This window comes from Falco naumanni, chromosome 5 (assembly GCF_017639655.2).
Source record: "Falco naumanni isolate bFalNau1 chromosome 5, bFalNau1.pat, whole genome shotgun sequence".
Lineage (NCBI taxonomy): Eukaryota > Metazoa > Chordata > Aves > Falconiformes > Falconidae > Falco > Falco naumanni.
Genome location: NC_054058.1, coordinates 71,024,053 through 71,045,481, shown reverse-complemented (window position 1 = coordinate 71,045,481; position 21,429 = coordinate 71,024,053). Strand labels below are relative to the sequence as shown.

General features: G+C 51.3%; 2 protein-coding genes across 3 annotated transcripts; both read right to left on the bottom strand.

Moving 5' to 3' along the window:
• Positions 1 to 1,330: 1,330 nt before the first annotated feature.
• On the bottom strand, positions 1,331 to 9,553 carry LOC121089476 (tubulin alpha-3 chain-like). 2 transcript variants are annotated; one of them, XM_040596736.1, is made up of 4 exons: positions 9,537 to 9,553; positions 3,446 to 3,663; positions 3,101 to 3,249; positions 1,331 to 2,290 (listed from the first exon to the last, which is right to left on the bottom strand). In XM_040596736.1, exons 1-4 carry the CDS (start codon positions 9,539 to 9,541, stop codon positions 1,331 to 1,333), a joined length of 1,332 nt encoding a protein of 443 aa, XP_040452670.1. In that variant the 5' UTR covers positions 9,542 to 9,553. The 2 variants fall into 2 exon arrangements, with proteins under 2 accessions (XP_040452670.1, XP_040452669.1); XM_040596735.1 differs by lacking the exon at positions 9,537 to 9,553 and adding an exon at positions 8,628 to 8,645 and having other exon boundaries at positions 3,446 to 3,665.
• Positions 9,554 to 10,125: 572 nt separating this feature from the next.
• Positions 10,126 to 10,769, bottom strand: UCN3 (urocortin 3). Its single transcript, XM_040596738.1, has one exon. It carries the CDS (start codon positions 10,767 to 10,769, stop codon positions 10,299 to 10,301), a length of 471 nt encoding a protein of 156 aa, XP_040452672.1. The 3' UTR covers positions 10,126 to 10,298.
• Between the last annotated feature and the right edge of the window lie 10,660 nt (positions 10,770 to 21,429).

The following is a 21,429-nucleotide window of genomic DNA, read 5'->3' as shown; positions in this document are numbered from 1 at the left end:
TTTGTCCACTCTGTTTTTTTGTTGGTTCCCCTCCCCTCCCCCCCCACCCCCCCCACCCCCCCCCCCCGATGGGAGGTTTAGTCATTGCTTCAGGGTCTACATCAGTCCTCTTGAGAGAGGCATTTCCCAACACATAAAACTGCACCTGGTGGGGCCAGGAGGCACAGGAGAGCTCGTTCCCTCTTCTGCACCCATCACACTGCCAGCTCCACCAGTGTTGCTCCCAAAGGCAGAGGGCAGTTGGAGGTGAGACAGCCCCCACTTCCATGACCTTGGGAGACTGCCACCCCCAGAAGCGCAGCTGAGTAATGGCAAGTAGAGACAGGCTTTAATAATAACCACCCCCCTCCACCCTTCCCTTGGGTTGTTTAAAACTTCCTCCAAAGCAAAGGCTGTCAGCCCTTCAATTACAGCCTGACTGCAGATCCAGCTTCCCCATCACATCCCAGCCAGCTCCCTTTCTTGGATCGCTTACTGGGAGGGGAGTACCCAGTGGAGAAATAGCCTGCTGTGGTCCAGGGGAGCTGTGGCAATCAAGTTAATTCCCCTTTTTCAGCTTATTAGCTGTTCACAGGGATTCCTGCATCGCTTTTCCTGAGTGGCCATCACCCAGCACAAGAAGGAAGAAGTCTAATGCCAGAAACATCTCCCTGGTTTAGAGCTAGGACATTGTTTGGGTGCTTTCACAGGGCTCTGACAGACAGCAGAGGTATTTGAATTCTCATCTCAACTCCAGTTACGGTTCCAGGCAGGCCCTGGAATGCAGGACATAGATTGCTTTAGCAGGGCTCTGCACGGCAGCAAGGGACCAGGGAAACCTGATCCCACCCCCCTGCTATGTCTTGGAGCAGCAAGCAGCACAGAAAACCTAGAGCTGGCCGTTTCAGCACACTGACAGGGCATGGGCAGCCAGTGCTGAGCACAACCATCACTTCAACATTCATTGTAACACGGCAGTCCCACCCCAGGGCAGATGGCTCACATCATGCTGTCACCCACCCCAGTTCACAGGGCTCCCCCCAGCATCTGCAAGCAGGAAAGCCCTACAGATAGGACTACAGTGACCAAGGCAACATGGGAACCACCCTGCAGCCACCACAAGCCAGATTTGTGGCATCTCAAGACAGGAGAAGGTGTTTTGCTAATCACTATTTATTTAGTCAACTTTGTACATGCACGAGACTTGACCAATGAGTTGCTTTCAGACAAGCTGTAGAGTTTTTAAGTCACAGTTCCTCAGACCCAGCCCACCAACTCCTTTCCCTGGGAGGGATTGGCAGACTAGGTTACAAAAAGCCTCTTCCAAGCTGCCTTCCCACAGGTAAAAGTATTATTCTTCTCCATCTGCCGAGTCCCTTCCAACCTCCTCATAATCCTTCTCCAGGGCAGCCAGGTCCTCTCTGGCCTCTGAAAACTCCCCCTCCTCCATGCCCTCCCCCACGTACCAGTGCACAAAGGCTCGCTTGGCATACATCAGGTCAAACTTGTGGTCCAGACGGGCCCATGCCTCCGCAATGGCCGTGGTGTTGCTCAGCATGCACACAGCCCGCTGCACCTTGGCCAGGTCTCCCCCAGGCACCACCGTGGGAGGCTGGTAGTTGATACCCACCTTGAAGCCTGTGGGGCACCAGTCCACAAACTGGATCGACCGGCGTGTTTTAATGGCTGCAATGGCTGCATTCACATCCTTGGGCACCACGTCACCTCGGTACAGCAGGCAGCATGCCATGTACTTGCCACGGCGTGGGTCACATTTCACCATCTGGTTGGAGAACTCAAAGCAAGCATTGGTGATCTCCGTCACAGACAGCTGCTCATGGTAGGCTTTCTCTGCAGAGATGATGGGTGCATAGGTTGTGAGCGGGAAGTGTATCCGTGGGTAGGGCACCAGGTTGGTCTGAAACTCAGTCAGGTCAACATTCAGAGCACCATTGAATCTCAAGGAGGCAGTGACTGACGAGACTATCTGCCCAATCAGCCTGTTGAGGTTGGTGTAGGTGGGACGCTCAATGTCCAGGTTGCGGTTGCAGATGTCATAGATGGCTTCGTTGTCCACCATGAAGGAGCAGTCCGAGTGCTCCAGGGTAGTGTGGGTGGTGAGGATAGAGTTGTAGGGCTCCACCACTGCTGTGGAGACCTGTGGGGCTGGGTACACAGAGAACTCCAGCTTGGACTTCTTGCTGTACTCCACAGAGAGCTGTTCCATGAGAAGGGAGGTGAACCCAGAGCCTGTGCCTCCCCCAAAGCTGTGGAAGACCAGGAATCCTTGGAGGCCACTGCACTGCTCAGTCTGGAGCACCAGGGAAGGAACCAGAAGGACAGAGTTAATGGAGTTATTGTGGTGTCCTTGGATTTAAGCTAAAGTTCTGTGTTTAACCATCAAGATCAAGTCTTTGTAAGCAGTAGTAAAAAAAAAACCACCCTACAAACACCCACACAACCCTCTCACTTCTAGAAGGTGGGATCTGTTAGACACAGCAAATTAAGCTGCTTTTACATTATCTTCTACTTTTGGAGGAAAGGAGGCCTGGCCTGAGGGAGTGACATATTAGGTCAGAGAGACTCACAATACTAACAGTCAAGAAGATTAGGAGAAGTCTGAAGGTCACTACAAGTTTCCACTTAAATCAAGTGTTATCACAGCACTTCTGATGTCTGTGTGGGTGAAACCTTATGCTCCAGACACTATCACACTAGGGAGGAGAGGTCTAAGGGGAGCCACTATCCAGAAGCTGAGATGTGACATTGGTTGGGATAAGATTTTGGATCAGGATTGACACAGCAAACCCTACGCACATTAGGGGAAAGCCCTCTTGCCTGGACAGTCAAGTCACAGCTGCTTCTTTTCCTGCTTAAGCTGGGGGCATCTTTAGTCCCTGGTTTTCCCCTTAAGTCCCAAGCAGCAAGATCTACACCCACAGGCATCCCATTGTGTTGTTCCAGGTCACAGTGGCAATTTCAAGCCAACCAAGATATGCTTGGTTTAGTCTCACCACTGCCTCCCTCTCTCCACTCCAGCCACCCAGCCCATTGCATCTCTTGACAGCCAGCGCAAAAGCAACCAGAGCACTATGCAGAAGACCCTCCACAAGGTTTTTACCATTTTACGAGCTCTGTCAACAACAGAGTCAATGATCTCCTTCCCAACGGTGTAGTGGCCCCGAGCATAGTTGTTGGCAGCATCTTCTTTGCCACTGATGAGCTGCTCTGGGTGGAAGAGCGTGCGGTAGATCCCAGTCCTGATCTCATCTGGAGGGGATTGAGATCTCATGAGTGTCACTAGCATAAGATCTGCTGTCTACCAAGTTACTTGCACTAATTTAGATGCAATTTTACATGGAAGCTAGCAGCCTCACCAAGAGTTTAGGTGGCCAACACCACACTTCAGGTACAGAGAAGTTATTGCCCCCATCCCCAAGAGTTTTGGAGACCTTCCATGACTTACCAATGACAGTAGACTCTAGGTCAACAAATATTGCCCTGGGTACATACTTCCCTGATCCTGTCTCACTGAAGAAGGTCCCAAAGGAAGAGTCTGCTTGCCCTGGGTATTCACTGGGGAAGAATCCATCTGGCTCAATCCCATGCTCCAGGCAATATAATTCCCAACAGGAATTGCCCATCTGGACACCAGCCTGGCCAATATGGATAGAAATACACTCCCTCTGCACAGGAATGGGAGAGAAGAGAAAGTTAGGAGTGTACACTGAGGAATTAGACTAAAGCTGGCACTTCTGAATGTCTTTATAGAGCATGTGGCTAACAACCTATGGACAAGAGGAACATTAACCCAGCTTGGTGGCAGCCAGGACACTTTCTCTGTAGCAGGCACCCAAGAGCTGCTGAACAACCCACAAATAAGCATTAGCACTTCAGAGAGATGCTGCAATCTCCGAGCAAGGCAGATGCAGAGAGCAGGGTGTTGTGACAGGTCCCTCCGCATCCCAACACTCATTATATTGCTCAAGAGCCCTGTTACCAGAAGCAGGCCACCACGCCCAGCTGCTGAATCTACAGTACATGGTGGCTATCAGGTCCAACTGCTCATGGTTTCTTCTCTTTGCTTTGCTGATCCTGCCTTGGGGCAGGAGACAGGGCACAGACAGCCTTCCCAGGTACTGTATCTGGTGCTCTCAGCTGCAGAGGAGGGAATGATTCAGCCCAGCCAGCCTTAGGCAGCAGTGGGAACACTCGCACCATGCTCCTCCCAGGGAGGTACAGGCAGACTTCTCCCTGCTCAGACAGCAGCAGCCCTCTGCTTCTCTCTGATGGGAGAAGCCAGTGCTGTTGAGCTTCAAGAATTGACTGTCAGAGTAGTTTCTCATCTCCATTTAGATTAGATACAGCTATGCAGGATCACTGATTAGAGACAGCTGGAGAGAATCCAAGCAAGAAAGCATTTCTTCATTACCTCCATACGAGACTAGTAATTGCCCCATAAAGCAACTACTCTTGGCTTGGCTAGAGATGAGTCCCTGTACAGAAAGTGTGGTTGTGCTGTTGAACTCCTTGACACAGGAGGCTGTGAAACCCAGGCTTTTGGGCTCAAAGAGACTGGACTAAAGACTTCTACTGAGGCTTACTAAGGGAAAAACCCATTTCCATTTCAAGAAGCCCTGAGCTACAGGCTAAGAAAGTGTCAGATGGGCTTACCCAAACCTTAGTCTGCCTTCACCATCCGCTTTTAGCTGTGGCCTAGGCAGGACACTGCACCAGCACAGCAACTCTCAAGTTATCTTCTTGCAAGAAGCCTGGCACAGCAGGACCCCTACCAAGCACAGACACAGGGCAGCAACATCCTCCACTACAGCAGAGGGTCCTGCCCTGAGTGTTGATGTTTAATATAGCAGCCCTCAGCCACCACCACTGCACTTCTCTTCCTAAACAGTCCCAGGACAGCCTTAGCCACCCCCAACGCCAAGGACAGAACAGGGATGCTGAACCAGTCTCCACAAGGAGAGACCTTCATCCCCTGTTCCAGGTCTGCCCCAGCCCCACAGCAGCACCAGATGGGCACCTAGCTCAGTCATGTATTGAATACCACCAGCAATACCTTCAAAGTATCTTCACACAGAAGGATAAACAGGTCTGAAGGCATTTCAGCAGAGTAGCCCTCCCTAGGTCAGGAAGAGGGGGACACCAACATTTGCAAAGCCAACCCAGTGCTGGACACGCCCAAGCACAAGCTCTACACCTTTAGGAACCCCTTGTCCAGGGCTCACATGCTCCCCCATACCCCACAACCAGTTTTACACCTACAGAAGCACACAGCCAGGGGCAAGACATCTCACTGGGAAAAAAAAAAGCCATCGCCAGCCTCACCCTCCTGCAGAGCCAGGAAGGACCAGCCCTGACTATCAGAGAGCAGACCCAAACCCCACAGCTACTCACCATTGCTCCAAATCTCCAGGACCCCTTACCACACTTAGAACCACCTCCCTGAGAGCACACCCTATCTGCCTCCCTCTTGGGCTTTTTATAGAAGGTAGAGCTGGGCTCTCTGCTAAAGGGGTCCCTCCTGTCCCCTCCTTGTGCAGCCACCTGCTGGCAAAGGGTTCAGGTGTTTCTGCTCCAGGAGGGATAGCCATGTGGGGTAATCAAGGTTCTTTGAAGGATTTGCACCTGCAAACCCATAGAGTTTGGAGTTTCTTTGGCTTTTAAATATTCATTCAGAATTGCTTTCCCTACGATGTCTAAGAGCACTTTCTGTGAAATCAGAAAAGGAGCTTTGAATGGTTATTTTTTGGGGGTGGGGGAGCATGTGGAATTATTTATTTATATATTTAAAGAATTATGCTAATTTTTAAAACTTTCATTGCCATCTTCAGGGCTGGAAATGTGTTTTCTGTGTTCCATTGCCCTTTTCCAAAAGCAAACAGCACGTCTGTTGAATCTCTTGGGGATGGACAGGAGTTGCAGAATGGGGCTCCTGCCCTGGGGTAGTGTCATGGGGCTGGGATTGGTTCTCCAGCACTGGTGCCCCATGAGGCAGCCAGGCTCTCCCAGCTCCAGGGCAGTGTTGGCCCATCGAACGCAATCCAGCTACCCTGGCTGTGCCTGAACTTTGCAGCATCCCCCTTTCCTGGCCCCAGGCCATTGACAGTGCAGAGAGTGGAGCTCTCCCCAGCCTGTCCCATGGAGATGGGCCTCACTGCCAGAGGGGAATGTAGGACCTGTGTGGTCCTGGAACACTGGTGGAGATGGGACTTTTCTGTTCCTTAGTGTCCCTTCTCTAAGATAGGGATAAGAGCTGTTAGGTGGCAAAAATTCATCAGAGATGCTGAGGCTGTTCTGTGATGTGGGGCTGATGGATGTCTGGGGGGACTTGGGACAGACAAGAAGAGAGATGACAGTATATGGCATAATGCCAGGACTGAGGGGCACCAATGTGACCACCACTTTGCAAATGGACAATGGTTTTATTTTCCGTGCAGCATATAAAAAAGCAAAACCTCACGGACATGGGATGTCTCAGAGGCCAGAAACACAAGTTGTAAAATCTGATTTAGACTTAAGACATGGGGATGGGCTTTATGGGACCTACTAAGTCTCATGGTCTGGTGCCCTGGATATGGGTGGTTTACCCTCTGCCCTACCACCTCTCTTGGGTTCAGTGGGAAAGTTGGGGTCTTCTAAGAAGAGGAACAGAAAATGGGACTGCCCCAGGGCACAACTCACAGAAAATGGTCAGGAAGGCAACAGTTCAGAGTCACAGCAAAAGCACGTGAGAGGGACATAGAGCAGAGCAAATCACCCATCCAGCAGCCAGTGGGTCTGCGGCTGAAACTGGGGACAGTTTCTTATCCTTCTTCAAATAATTGGGTTGCTTTTGCATTTTTATGTGCTCCTATTCATATCACAAATTGTGTTGACAGAGTTCCATGCAGAGCTCCTGGGTGGCCGGGGGTAGCCCTGTTCCTGGAAGAGTTGGTTACAGCTGGCCCAGCTCAGAGCAGGACAAGACATCCCAGGAGTGGGACAAAACATTCCAAGAATGGGACAGGACATCCCAGAAGCAGGCTTTGATGCCACCAGGGATGGCTCCCTCCAGGTGTATCTGCAGCCTGAAGTGCATCTCACCACCCTGCTTAGGGATCATCTCCTGATATAACTCTGCCATGTTCCCTTGCTCTCTGTCCCGAGGTGCATGGGCAAACTCTGCCTGTGGTTGCTGCTGGAAATCATCTTGGTTTTTTTAGCCAAGACCCCATGGATGTGAGTGTGGATACCTCCTTGCACAGTGGGAGTGCATTTTTGGCCAGATGCTTGACGCCCATTGAGTTACACTGCCTGAATCCCTTCCTCAGCCAGATGGGCATGGGACCTCCTTGATCCCAGGATGAGGTTCAGGATCTGCTGTCCTTGGGGGCTGTCTAAATCACTGTAGCATCTCTGGTTTGCTCTGGTGTGGGTGAAAGAAGCCTCTGAGCATTATCATGTGGAGGAGGAGAAGGAGGATGAGGGCATTCCTGGAGGTCTGGGAAGAGCTGGCTGCCTGGGGTAAGGATTATGAAGAGACTGGAGGGGACCTGGCAATGGAGGCAGGCAGGTATGTTGTGAGCGTGCAGCAACTGTGCACCCATGCCTGAGCAAACCTCTCTTTTTGAGTGCAATACCAAAACTTCCTGCATGAAATGGCAGGAAAGACCAAATCCTCACCTGGCTTTTACAAAACTGCACATATCACCCCAATCAACAATGATGTCTTTTCCAAGCACAGCAGCCTTGGCTCTACATGTTCCCAGGCACAGATGGGTGCTGATGGAGATTTCAGTGCTCCTATTTCTATCCAGCTTCCTCAGGAAATCTGGCTCCTCCAACCTCTGCATGTGTTTCAGCCCCTCCAAGCAATCCCTGGTCTCGCTTGGCAGAAGTTGAGAAGGAGGATTAATTTTGGGAGGGTTTGTCCAAGCCAGTGCCGGGTGTGTGTGAGACTCCCTGGCGGGGATGCAGCTGGGGATGGAGGATCTCTGCTTTCCCCATCACTCACTATCAGCTGGTATCTGCTGTCCCTGTCTCAGCTTTGCACGCGCGCAAGCACAGCCTGGTGCCAGCAAACACCTTGGCTCATCTGCTTCCGTGGTGTCACTTCAATGTTAATTGCCTTCATTAAAGGGGATCAGAAGCTCACTGAGCTCACTCAGCGTGAGCCCCAGGCATGTGATGTTTTGATTTCCAGGCACTAGTGGGGCTGAGATGTTCCCATTGTCTAACCTGGTGCTGGAAAAGGACCTCAAAACCAGGGATGGTGCAGATCCCCATGGCAGCTGGTGGGGGACAAAAGCCTGTTCCCAGCCTGGGCCAGTGCTTTACTGGAGCTCACTGGGGAGCACAGGGGAAAGTCTCTTCAACTTTCTGCTCAGAGCAATGATTTCTCCCTCGGCTCTGAGCAAACCCCTGTTGCTCCTTGCTGCCCAAGGTTACTCTAGACATCTCTGCACCAGAAAGGCTGAACTCTGACAACCTGGGGCACCTCTGGACAACCCCACAAAGGAATGAGAGTATGTCCAGCTGGGTGCCCAGACAGGTCTGACTTTGCTCTACCCTGCTTTGCCTGACCAGATGTGAGTGGGTGTGTGTGCCTCAGTTTCCCTGGGTGTAAAATGGGGACAATGCCTATGTCCTGCTGAACGAGAGCTCAACATACCAGTGGGGGATAGATGTGTAGGATGTTGGGCTATAAAAATGTATAAAGCTATATACATAAAGTGTACTTAAAGGTCAATATAGTGCAAGGCTACAGCGGATTGCAACAAGGAAAGACCTCACCTGTACACCCTTGGAGCTGAGGCAGGAGGAGGCCATTGCACAGAGATGCTGTGGGCATGTTGGTGGGTCGTCTGCTGGAGATGTGTGCTATGAGAGGAAGATGCTGAAGGGCCTGGTGTACTCCTTTGGTTTTGTTTTTGCTTTTGGGGTTTGGGTCCTGAATCCCTGGTCTGTGGATCGTCTAGGATCCTTGACCACCTGAGCATGGGCTTTCTGGGGCTGAATTCAGCTGTGTTGCCTCCTCTGGGTACTTGGTGGGGTGGCGAGGAGATGCCTCCACCTACATCTCCTCAGATGGAGCTGGTGAGTCCATCTGCCAACCCTTCAACTGGAGATCTATCCCCTCTTAATGTCCCCCCGGAGTGCTCTGGCCATGCCCTAGATGGAGCTGGTGGGAGCTGCTTTGTTGCTTTTGATAAACATCTCCTGGGAAAGAAAGGCCAAATTCTCTCCATCTCCCATGCCTGCTACATGCAGAGATGGAGGTCAGAAGATGCAGTTTCATCTTGGAGCGGGGCTGGGAGGTGAAGAGAATGGCAGATTTGGAGGAAGGGATAAATAGTCTAAGGTGAAGGGGTGGGAGCTTGGTGAGCTGGGCTTCAGTGGAAGGTGGAAAAGAACAGGGTGAATGTTTGTGTTGTTGAATGTTGAAGTCTGTGCATAGGGAGCTGAAGCTCTACCAACTGAAAAACCGGTACAGAGGTCTACCAGGACAGGCAGAGTGGTGGGAAAGGTGGGCAGGGATAGATTGGGCAACATGGACAGACCCCATGAGGTGGATCTGGAGCAGCCAGGGAGGCACCTGCAGCTCTTGGGGTCCAGACTCACCTGAGGCCATGGGGTGGCCCTGACCAGTGCCAAGTGATGACTTGGGAACACTTGTGAAGGGCTATGTGGATCAGAAGGTTGATGCTGTCCCAGCTGCAACTGCTGAAGGTGCTGGTGGGGAAAGGAGTGGTTGTAAAACAACCTTAAAACCTAGAGAGTCCCCAGAAGGGGAAACTGGGAAATTCCTCTTGAGGTCCCCTGCCCATTCTTGCTTTTCCCTTTCCAATGCAGTAATGATTGTGTGTAGGGACAACTTGTGTATGGAGAATTTGGGAGGGAGTAGGGTCTGGATGGTGGTGGAGACAGGGCCATGAAGTTGAGCTGGAGGGAGGTTTTGGAAACCCAGTGGGCCCAGACAGGCCTGATCGAGCACCCAGTGGAGGCGATGGGATAACAAAGCATTGGAAACTCAAGAGATTGTAGCTTTAATTAGAGACCTTCCTGAGGCAATGCGTCCCTTTGCCCTGCTGCAGACACAAGCCTCTTCCCCGCGCGTGGAAATGTCCAGGAGGAGGGATGGAGGAGATCAGGAAGGAGAGAAGGAGGAAGAAGAGGTATGAAAGTTAGGTAGCTCTATGGGTCAAAAATATACAACACTGATATCGTACACGGCCATCAGTCCTGTCTGGCCAGCAAGCTGGGGCCAGGTGGTGGCCCCTTGCAGCCAGCCCAGCTCTGAGTCCCCCCTGCCCTGTGGGGGGTCACTTCCGCCGCCCGATTTGGGCCATGAGGTGAGCATTGGCGGCGGCCTTTGCCCGCAAGTTCTTGGCTTTGGCGATGTTGAAGAGAATGTTCATGATGTTGGTGGGGACGTCGAGGGAGAGGGTGACCTTGGTGCGGCGGTCGCTCTTGGCCCGGTTTTGGTACGTCTTCCCCTTTACCTGTGCCTGGGAGACATATTTGTAATGGCCTTCCCCTGGGAACGTCCTTTTCCCCATCTCTTCATCCACCGCATCCTCCCCCACCTCCTCATCTGACACCTCTTCTGGCGATGGCAAGTCGAAACTGCGCTTGTCCAAGATGGTGTTTTCTTCTGGGTGGCTCTTCTGGGCTTCAGCAAGGGCCGCATTGAGGCAGCTGAAGATAGAGGCGGCGTTGTAGAGGTGGAGAGCTTGGCCAGTCTCAGCAGCACAGAGGAGGGCAAGGAGGAGCAGCAGCCTGGTGTGGGCCATTGTGGTGGCCTGCCCAATGGAGAGAGTGAGGGGAGGGCAGAGATGGGCATGAGCATCCTGCCGGGCCCAGGATAGAGCACCATTGTCTCCCCATCCTCCCACATCCCATAGACCTGGGTCCCTCTCCCAGATTCTGCACTCTTGGTTTCACCTCCCAGGTCTCCCCCATCCCCTCTAATGGTTAGGACAGGTGGGTGGGAATCAGTTGTCCTGGGGCCTCCTCCAAGGTGCAATCCCCCAGCCCTTGGTTTTGGGGTGCTGGGTGGGAGGTGAAATGTCCAAAATGCTTTGCAAAGCTGCAGTCTCCATGAAGGAAAGGATTTGGCCATCCATTTGCTGAAGCACCAGTGCCTGCTGCAGGAGAGATGGTTTCTACTGTGGGTATCTCCTTGCCTGGAGGAATCTCATTGCAGCCTCCCTGAAGCCCTCTCTACCTTGCTAACTCCTCCATGGAGTAACTGTGGGTAGTGGGTTTTCCTTTCAGCTCCTCTCTGGTCAGTCTGAAGCCACCAGAGATGTTTCTGTGCTCTTTGAAACCAGAACTTGCCCTCCCACCTGTTCACAAAACTCTTTCTGAAAAGGGCATGAAGAGTGGGGGACAGTCAGCCCCAGTGCTGGAGGTGTGATCTGCCACCAGTCCACTGTGATGGCCCCATGCCCCTTCTCCAGCCCTGACCCTGGGTGCTCCAGGGCTGCCTGTTACCCCATGGCTCCATGCCCAGGACCCCCCTCCAACCTGCGTTCAGGATGGGCTGCCCCATCTGATGGCCCATCTAGGGTGCAGTCCCCCTGTGGACAGCCCTGCCTGGGGACCTGGGGCCACCTCCAAAATAACATCATAGCAGCGTCACTCCCTGCTTGAAAGACAGTCATTTCTGGGCCTTGAGGGGGACTGAAAACCTTGGGATAACCCTCCTGCTCCACAAAACCTCCCCATCTCTGAGTCCTGTCTCTCCCAGAAGCGACCCATTGCCCTGTATACCCACCCGACCATTCAAAAAGACCACCGAAAAGGCCACAGGGGATCTCATGGTGAGGGTCTTTGCCCCTGTCGAGGTCAGAAAAGTGTCCCTGGGGCCAGCCCTGAGGGCACATGGCCCCTCCAAGCGCCTGGAGGTGTGCTGGCATTCCCGATCTTCAGACCCCACCTTGTGGCAAGGGCATCGCATGGCAGGGGACAGTCCCCGGGGGTGCAGGGCAGCCTGGGGCAGGGGTTTCATCACTGATTTGGGGTCATGAACTGCTAATCTATTTCCCATGGGGACAGGAGTGTGGAGGTGTCAGGGAGGCTGGGGAAGCCCGTGGGAAGTTCTTTCAGAGCAGGATGGCTCCCTTGGGTCTCCATGGATGTCTGTGTCTTTGGGGATGGAGTACGTGTATCTTCTGGGTATGGAGGCTGTGCACCACTGCATAAGGGGCTGCTGGGTGGGGGAGATGTCCTCAGACCCATCAAAATCAAGTCAAATCACTTGCCCTAGGAGTTGTCACCCTGGACCTGCTCTTCTTCCCCCTGAGCCACAGTCCCTGAAACTGCTGTCACTTTAACTGTCCATCACCGTCCTGTGGAGGGGGAGACTGGGACAGGTTTATCCCCTTAACCCTGCCCTTTGCAGTCCCTCGGAGGGGGAAGAATGGGGCAGGTCGTACAGGCAGGATTTGAAGGACCTGTTTAATTTCCACTCCTTTGCCTCACATGCCCCTGCACAAAACCCCACAGAGACACCCCCCCCCTCCCCCCCCCCCCCCCCCCCCCCCCCCCCCCCCCCAGGCAACAGCCACCCCCTTAACTCTGCCCTGTGCCCAGACGAGAGACAGAGGACATGCAGCAGCCATGGCAGGACCCAGGCAGCACGGGGGAGGAAACCTTTCCCCAGGCACACAGCCCCCATGCAAGAGCAGTTCAGGGCCCAAACCTCTCCTTCCTTCAGCCCCAATTCAGACATTTAAACACTGGGACTTAGTTTTTTGCTTGCAAAAGCTTAACAGGATGAAGATCTTTCTCCTACCCCAAAACCTCCTCCTTTGCAGCTGCGTTTCAGCCTCAGAAGGAACAGTCCCCCTCACAAAAAAAAAAAAAAAAAAAAGAAAATCCTGGCAGCCCCTGCTAGCAGGGTGGGTGGCATGAATTTAGAGGCTGCTAAATTTCTCACCCTTGTCTACAACCCCTGCTCTCCCTGGGACCCTGGTCCTGAGCTGCTGGGTGGAGAGGCAGAATATCTTCCAAAGGCCTTGCAGAGCTGGCACAGCTGCTGGGAGAGACTGAGCCGGTGTGAGCTGCCGCTGCCCTCTCCAGAGCCACGGAGCAGCGGCTCCTCCTTGCCTGTTTCACAGCTGCCTCAAAGGGGTGGCTTGGCCCGGCAGCCAGCTCGGGCTTTTTACACTTAGCAAAACTCTTTGGGGACCTTGGCTGAGTGAGGGGAAAGGCAGAACAAGGGGGTAACGTGGCTGAAATGCAATTCCCCCGGCCCCCGAAAAAAGCAGGAAAAGAAGAAACCCCGCATGCGGTGGATCTGAGGAAGTCTGAGTCAAATCTGCCGCTGCCGGAGGGTGACCTGCGGGTGCCATTCCTCAGGGTGGAAATTGCCGGGATGCCCGTGAGCAATTTACAGGCATTATATTGAGGTGGTGCCGACAGCCGCGGCAGGACCATTTGTATCAGCTGAAGATCTGCTCTCAGCTTTAAAGAGAAAAGTCTATTGCTCCAGCAAGGCAGCTCCGGCAAAGTGGGGACAAAGCTATGTGCTGGTTGTCTTGGGCTCCTCGGCAGCAGAGGCGCTGGATTAAAGCTATTTTCTTCCCCTTCAAAAAGTAAGTCTGGAATAAAATACTACTGTGGATGAGACCTATAGACTCTTAAAACTCTTTCTGTCTGATGCTGCCTCCACTTTCCTAATGAATCTCTCCTGACAATGCTGATTCTTGGGCTCCAAAATTCAAGCTGACCCAGTGGGGACAGGGCTGTGCCCTTGTCACCTCCCCATTCCTTTAATCATAGCAGTGATTTATATCTCTACTTTTCAATTTCCCACAATTTCCAAACCTTTCCCATGCTGCCCAGCCTGATTGATCTCAAAAAAATTTTATAATAATAAAAAAGAAATTTTTTTGCTTAGGAGTGATAGCGAGGGGATTCTCTTAACACAATTATCTTGAATTGCTTTTCCCTGTCCTGCTATTTTTTTCTTTTTTCTTTTTTCTTTTCTTTTCTTTTTTTTTTTTTTTCAGAGAAATGTGGGACCTGATCTCCCGAGGAAAGCACTGAAATATTTAAAGTTTGTGCAAATGAAGGTGGCTGCTGGTTAGTAAATGAAATCCAGGCACTCACCTGGTAGTCCTTGGTGGTCGGGATGGGAAGGGGTTTCTGCGGTCTCACTCTGAGGAGAGAGGCATCAGGCGCGGTCCCCTCAACTTCTGCACCCTTGCTTTTCTTTTATTGTTATTAAGAGGGCTGTGATATTTTTTCTCTCTATGGAAACGCTTTTCCCCTCCCTCGTGTATATATAAAAATGAGCGATCACGGGGTTTGCGTCGTAACTCCAGACGTGGAGCCTTCATTTGGGTATGATTTCATTAAAATGAAATCAGAGGGAGCTGGCAACGTCACAGGGCTGCGGTGCCTCTCCCCATTCAGAAGGGAAAAAGGGGGCGGGGGAGGGAAGACGTCTGAATCTGACAGCCTGGGAAGAGTCACCCAAAAAAGGGGCTGTTGCCAGTGCCGGGACTTTGGAGGATCACGCAGACATACTTTTCCCCCTGCTGCTCCAGGTAGCCAGGCACTTGATGCAAAGATATTTTAGATGCAGAGGTTTTAATGCCTGTTGGGGTTTGCGGTACTGATTAACGGTGTTATCCCAATTAATGTGTTTCTGTTTGAAGAATGGGGCTGGTGCAGCACCTTGGCAGCATTTTGCTCCAGGTCGCTGCTTGTAACTGCCATCCAAAGCAGGGACAGAATTGCCCTGCTCACACTGGTCTACCTCTGCCTGGTTTCCCATCTCTAGAGGGTTTTCTTCTCCCATGCAGGCAGGAAAATCTATGGAAGACTGAAATTTCGTGAAACTTCTTCCAGGATGTGGTAGCATGGTCCCAGGTGCAGCATGGAGGTAGAGATAATGTATGTCTTGAAAAAAACCACCCTAAAACTCCCAAACCCACTGAGGTCCAGCAGAATTAACTCAGATTGCACCAAGCAGCAGCAAGTCAGGAAACACCCCTAGCCTGGGTTCCCAGTAGCGGTCTGGTCCTGGTGTGGTCAGAGGTCTCCTGAAATGCCCCATGGCACTGGTTTGCAAGCAAAAGTGCTTTGTGCTACAAAAAGGATGGGGATGGAGATCTCCCTGCTGGAAGCAGGTGTTGCTCCATGTGAGCCTGACATGAGACACCCGAAGGAGTCAGGTCTCTGGTGGAGGGTCCCTCTGATGGCCACCACAGATTTGCAGCTAGGATGGGGGGTCCTGGTGGCCCCAGAACCCTGCTCAGCCCTGCCTGCTTATCAGAGCTCCTCTCTGAAACCTGCTTGGAAATGCCGTTGTTATCTTCTTCCAGCAAAGGGCTGGTGCTGTGCAGTTATCCCTCAGAAGGAACAGATTCTACCAAAAGTGGGGAAAATCCTCTGAGCAACCACAAGAAAAGTAATAGCAGCCAACAGTGGCCCTGGATGGGCTCCAAGTTAGGAAGGGGAGATGTTCTTGCTCCTGGACCACACCAGTGATGGTCAGAGCAGCTCCTTTGGAGAAGAGGAGCCATGATTGTGGATATTCTAGGATGAGCATCTTTGAGCTTCTTTCCCAGCCCCTGAAGATGCTGGCTGTTATCTGAGAGGCAGCGACCAGTAACACTGAGAGCTCCCCTTTGGCTTCAGTCCTGGGTTGAGCATTTTCCCCTTAATCACTTACAGCTGTTGGCTGAGACACATCAGGATCCACCGCTCCAGCAATTCACTCCTCTTTCATTTTCATTTGAAGCTTTCATCTCCTGGACTGACTCTTTTCCCCTCCTTCACTGGGACCTGGAAGGCAGTTTGGTTATCCAAATCTTTGGAGACTTTGGACGTATTTCTGGGCAAGCAAACCCACTTGCAGACTTTAACACAAAGAGCTGGGTAGGAAACTCCTTTAGAGGGACTTCTTCCCAGCAAAAGAGAGGGAAAACACCATCTGGCCCGCAGTCCTCTCTCCCTTCCCTCTGGCAAACACTTGTGGGCTCATTTATTGCAGAGGCACGAGCTTTCTCTAAGGGCTGCATGGTCCCTGGAGCTGATGAAACCCTTCAGCTCATGCTCTGCAGTGAGGAAGCAGTGATAGATGAGAGCTATTTCCAACCTGTCCCCTGTGGTGGAGGTCCATTAAAAATGATTTCCCCTTGTGGTCATTGTGGATGCATGAGTGCTGATCCTCAGCAGCCTTCGCTTCCCCCTGCTTGGCTTGTGTCCTGCCTTTCCTTGACGTCCACGGGGTAAGAAGGGCTTGAGTCAGCACCATTACCTGGTAGCTTAATTAGTGTTGGTGGATCAGGGGACATTGCAGGGCAAGACCTGAAGCTTGGCAGGAGGTATCTAACTAGCTTTTTGAAATATATGCAATTCTTTGGGTGGTGCTAAGCTCCACCCAGGTTTGACTCAACCTGGGATTGACTACCCATGGAAGAAAGCTTTGTGCATGGGCTGGACAGTGAGGGCTTTGCCAGTGTTTCTCTCCCATCATGCCTCCTTGGAGAGGTGTGTATTGCATCCTTCTGCCCCCTGAGGGCTGCAGATGTTTGCTATGGTCCTTGCAGAATGATCGGGAGACCCTTGGACCCTGTTTAGCTTAGACGACTGATGGCCCTGCATGCTTCAGGCTGGGTTATGAACTCACCACCCCTGATTTTCTTGGTCTGGAGATTGAAGAACGGGGTTGACGATGTAAATACATGTGGGATGGGAGCTCTGGGTGCTGACCTGGGCGACATGTGCATCATGAGTGGTGTGTGGGTGCTCAGAAAGTGGGTTCCCTTCTGTCTACCAGAGCAGGATGTCTCCACCCCATGCTCTGGCATCACATCCCATTGGATTAAAGAAGCACTTAAAAAGGGCTGGGGGAACAGCTGAAAATATCTCTGGTGGAATTTTGGACTCAGTTGTCACCTGCTCAGAGGAGATCATCTGAGGGATATAAAAGATGTGGAAAGGTTGTTGCTTCTGGCATGGGTCATGGGTCTAGCATCCCCTGGCCCCAAAGGTAGGGCAAAACTGGTACCCCAGAAATCAAAGCCTGGTGAACCCCTCTGACACAAGGACTTGGTGTCCAACATCACCTCCAGGAATTTCAGGTGTTCAGGTAAAAACTGAAGCCTTGCTATTGCCAAAATCACTGGGAACTTGTGATTCAGGTACCTGGGGAAGGGAATATAGGTTAAGGAAAGGCACTATGTCAAAGTATATTAATTAAGCCTTCCTAAAACTCACTTTCTCCCAGAGGTGGTGAGGTCTTTAACTTACTTCAGCGCATCTAAAAAAGTAAATTAAACTATATGAAGACTGTAAGCTGGGATAGGGTAAGGTCTATTTAGCTGCCCCCACACAAGTGATGGCTGCTCTACCTTTGCAACCATCCCATCCCTTCTGGTGGGGTGGTGGTCCTCTTTTACAGAAGCTTTCCTGAGGTTGAGAGGAAAGCATGTGTGATGGAGGGAGAACATGTGAATGTGTGTTTTTTATCTACTGTGATGCTTCAGGCTGGGCCCATGGATTGTGTGTAAATGGTTGGAAACGGGATGTTCAGCATTTCCCAGCCTGTGGCTGCAATAAGGTGACTTGGGGACATTGGGGAAGGGCTGATTCCCATACTAGGAGATCCTGTGGGACCCTGAGGGGGTGTTTGTCAGTGCCAGCTGCCGCTTGGGCTCTTAGGTGTCTGCAGCTACTGCTTCAGTCTTGCATGGGGGGGTGACAAGTGCAGTTACCCACTTCCACCATGGGTCCATCTTCACATGATTGGGGTTGAACCTCACCCCATTGGACTGAATTGGGTGGCAGTGGATCCCAAAGGCCTCAGGGAACCAGGGCACAAGAGCAGACTGAAGGGCGCAAAGAGACTCAATGCTTAACAAATTGCTTTCTCAGCCAGGCCTGAGACAGATCATCTCCATGACTGCAAAGGTTAAAAGCAATCAAAACCCTAAAGACATACTACATTTGAAGGAGTGGTGTATACACATGGGTCCCCATCAAAACTGAATCTTCCTGCCAGAATGACCCATGTAAATGTCAGTCTACTTATTCTTTTTCTGCAGATGGACAATATCTACCTGAGAGAAGCTGGGGCATGGAGGTGAATGTGTTTCCTGTCATTCAGCAGGTCACTGCTGAAGCCAGACAGTGAAAGCCATCTCCAACTCCTTAGCATATACTAGGGTATATTTCTGTGCTTTATTTACCCATAAAACACTTTGCTGTTGGGAAGGCTTAGTGTACTACAAAGTCCTTGCAGGAGGCAAATCTGCACGCCAGACATGGAATCTTCACAGTGATTTTATTAGGGGAAAATAGGAAAGAGAAGGCAGCACCTAAGAGAGAAAGATGAAGAAAGTCAAACTGCCTGGTTCATCCCTATTAGTCTGCTTTTAAAGCAAACCAGACCGTTTAAACTGTCGCTGGCTGGCTACTGCGGCTTGCAGATCCCTGCTTCGCTCTTTGCTTTCTCAGGGGATCAGAGAGGAGATTTTGCTGCAAAACTCAAAATAACCCCGGCTGACCCTGGAGAAGGAGGGAGCTGTGCCACGAACAGCCTGGGGCACTCCTGAGAGCTGGATGGTGGCAGAGGGGACTCAAACTCCGAAAAGTTTCTCTGAAAATTAGCAAACTTACAAAAAATATAGGTTTTGTCATGAGCACCCTCACACATCTCCCTTGTGCGTCTGTCTCTTCAGGAGCAGGACACCTTCCCAGCTCTCTGCAGCCTCTCTTGCCGGCCTCAATTTCCTTCTGTGAATCATCATTTAAAGCCCAAATGTGGGCAGCTGAAAAGGATCTTATTAAAGTTTCATCACTACAACCATTCCGCTACTGGGAAAAATAAGATGAAGTGACTTTTGGTCATATCACACCAGAAGCCTTGAAAGCAAAATGCATGCCCCAAATACCAGCACAGAAGTCTTGCCTGGCGCAGGGAGGCAAAGGCAATGCAATGCGTGGTCCTGTTTACCACTTCCAGCACCAGAATTGCACAGAAGAGTCAGACACGGATGCACTGTAGGTCCATAGAGGGACAGAAGGGAGTTTTCTGGTTTGCTTTGTCGCTTCTTTAATAATCTCTAAGACGCAATTTGCATTTTCAAGGCTGTGGAGGGGGAAGGATTGTGCTGTAATGCGAGGTTGCCCTTTTCCCATCTCTGTCTGTTAACCCCCCAGTGAATGGCCCTTCCTCTCCTATGAGGCTGACTTTTGGTGGGTTTCTCTTCCCCATAACCCCATTTTGGGATGATTTTCACTCCTTCTGAGAAGTCACAAGCAGCAAGTCCCTGTGTGTCTCTCCAAGGTGGCCATATTGCAGGCACTGAGGGATTGGAAAGCCCCATCACTTCGAGCTGGGACCTCAGCAGAGGGAGGAGAGGAGCTGGGGACATGGAATTTGTTAGTTTTTCAAGGGGTGAACTGTTAGTTTGTCTTTCTTTTTTTCACCTTCTTGGCCCTGAGTCTCTTGCTGCTGCTGTGGCATCACAGGGGATTTACAGCCCTGGTCATACACAAAGCACTTGGCTGCCTGTAACGAGCAGCCCCCCACCCCACCTTCAGTGTTTCATGTTCCTGGCAATTAATTAGCTCTGCTTTGAGCTTTTGATGCCAATGTGATATCAGAAAGCCTCTCTGGGATAAAATGGGGTGGGGCTATTGTACAGATTGCTCTATTTGCTTCTCCAAGAATCACTTGGGCCAAGCCCCAAGACCAGCTTCACCACTGACAGCCTTTAGGCATGAAATAAAGCTTGGCTCTTGATGCTTCCCCTCCAAAGGGAGGAAAAAAAAAAAAAGCAATGGAGAAGAAAAAATAATCTTAAATCTTCCAAATTTTCTTTCCCAAGTGTTTGCTGCAATGTTTTTATCTGCTTCCTATTGCACCTCCTACCATTTCTTCAAAGAGATGTTTGCACCTATCTGTACACATCGTATGTGCCTGCAGCTACGTGCGCATCACATCTCTGGTTGGAAAGAAATCAAGAAAAAAATAAATGTAAAGGGAGTCAGCAGGAGTCTGGATCCACATGCAGGAGTGGCTCTGGCCTCAAGGCATTTATCCCCATAGCAGGTCCTAAACATAAAACCTATTTATATCCCATGGAGTGAAGAGGAAATCAGGGATCACTCCCACTGGTAAGGTTGCAGCAGCTGGATGAGGCAGGTGAGAGAGACATTGCTCAAGAAATGCAATGGTTGTTTCTCTACAGATGGGTTAGCATTTCTTTGCCACTAGGATCGTGGCCATGGGATGGTCCCTTGACTCCATGATCCATGGAGAGGTGCTTGGGGTGGTTTCAGGGGCAGGGTGGGACACGTTTGGGGGATGTAGGGCCCACCAGTGGGGCTCAGGGTCCTGGGCTAAGGGATGCCCAAGTCAGGGGATGAGTGAGGAGCCATTCCTAGGAAGCCTGAGGGATCAAGTGGGATTTACCGGGGTGGTCTGGGGTACAAAATGAGACAGAATGCCTGAGGCATCTCCTGCAGGACCAGTGGCTCCTGGATGGGGAGAGTTTCTCCTTGACTTTCCTCCTGACCCACATGGCAATGATGTCAGGGGCAAATCCATCCCCAGTTTTGCTCCTGCTTGTCCCAGCTCAGATAAGCACACCTGCCTTCCTGGCACAGAAGTTTTTTTCTGTTTTTTTTCAACATTCCCCTCCTTCTCAAGGGTGTTGTGGCTGTTGGGTTTCAATTCTACCCTTGCCGTGGGCAGGGTATAGTGTTTACCAGCAAGAGGCTGTAGATACCAATACAGGGACATAGTGATTACTATTGTTCCAAAACCCAATGGATATCACCCAAAAGGGCTGCAGATGGCATGCAAAACTCCCCCACCCCCCACAGAGCCCAAGCACGGAGGATGTGGTGGAGGTTTTTGCAAGATGGACTTGCCATTGCTCAGGTCCAGCCCTGCATTAACTCATGGCCGTTTGCCTCCACGGCGTCTCCAGAGCCTAAATTACTCCTGCTCTAAAAATACCATGCAATTAATTAACCTAGCTAAGTGCAATTCAGGTTGGTGACATAGCGATGAACTTTTTTGTTGCTTTTGACTCTGGCAGGAGTGAAGACAGGAGCTTTTGTCAGCTCTCTCCCAAACAGCCTGTCTGCTCCAATCTGCCGGGCGCAGCCAGAGGATGCTGGATGATGCTTGGGGCCCAGCTGTCAGTGCTGGAGGCCATTTGAGGGACTGTATCATTATCAAATTACCAAATTACACTGGCCCGGCCTCTTCATCTCTTGTGATCCATTTTCTTTTGTCAGGGTTGCTAAGGAACTGCCTGTGGACATTGAATGCTGCGATGAGGAGAGTTTCTCCTTTGCACCTTCTTGCAAGACTTTGCTAGCTAGATGCACAAGAAACAGCCTCCTGCAAAGGGGCTGAGTGTGCTCAAGCTCACAGATACAGACACATGGGCTCAGCTCTGGAGCCGTGTGATCCGT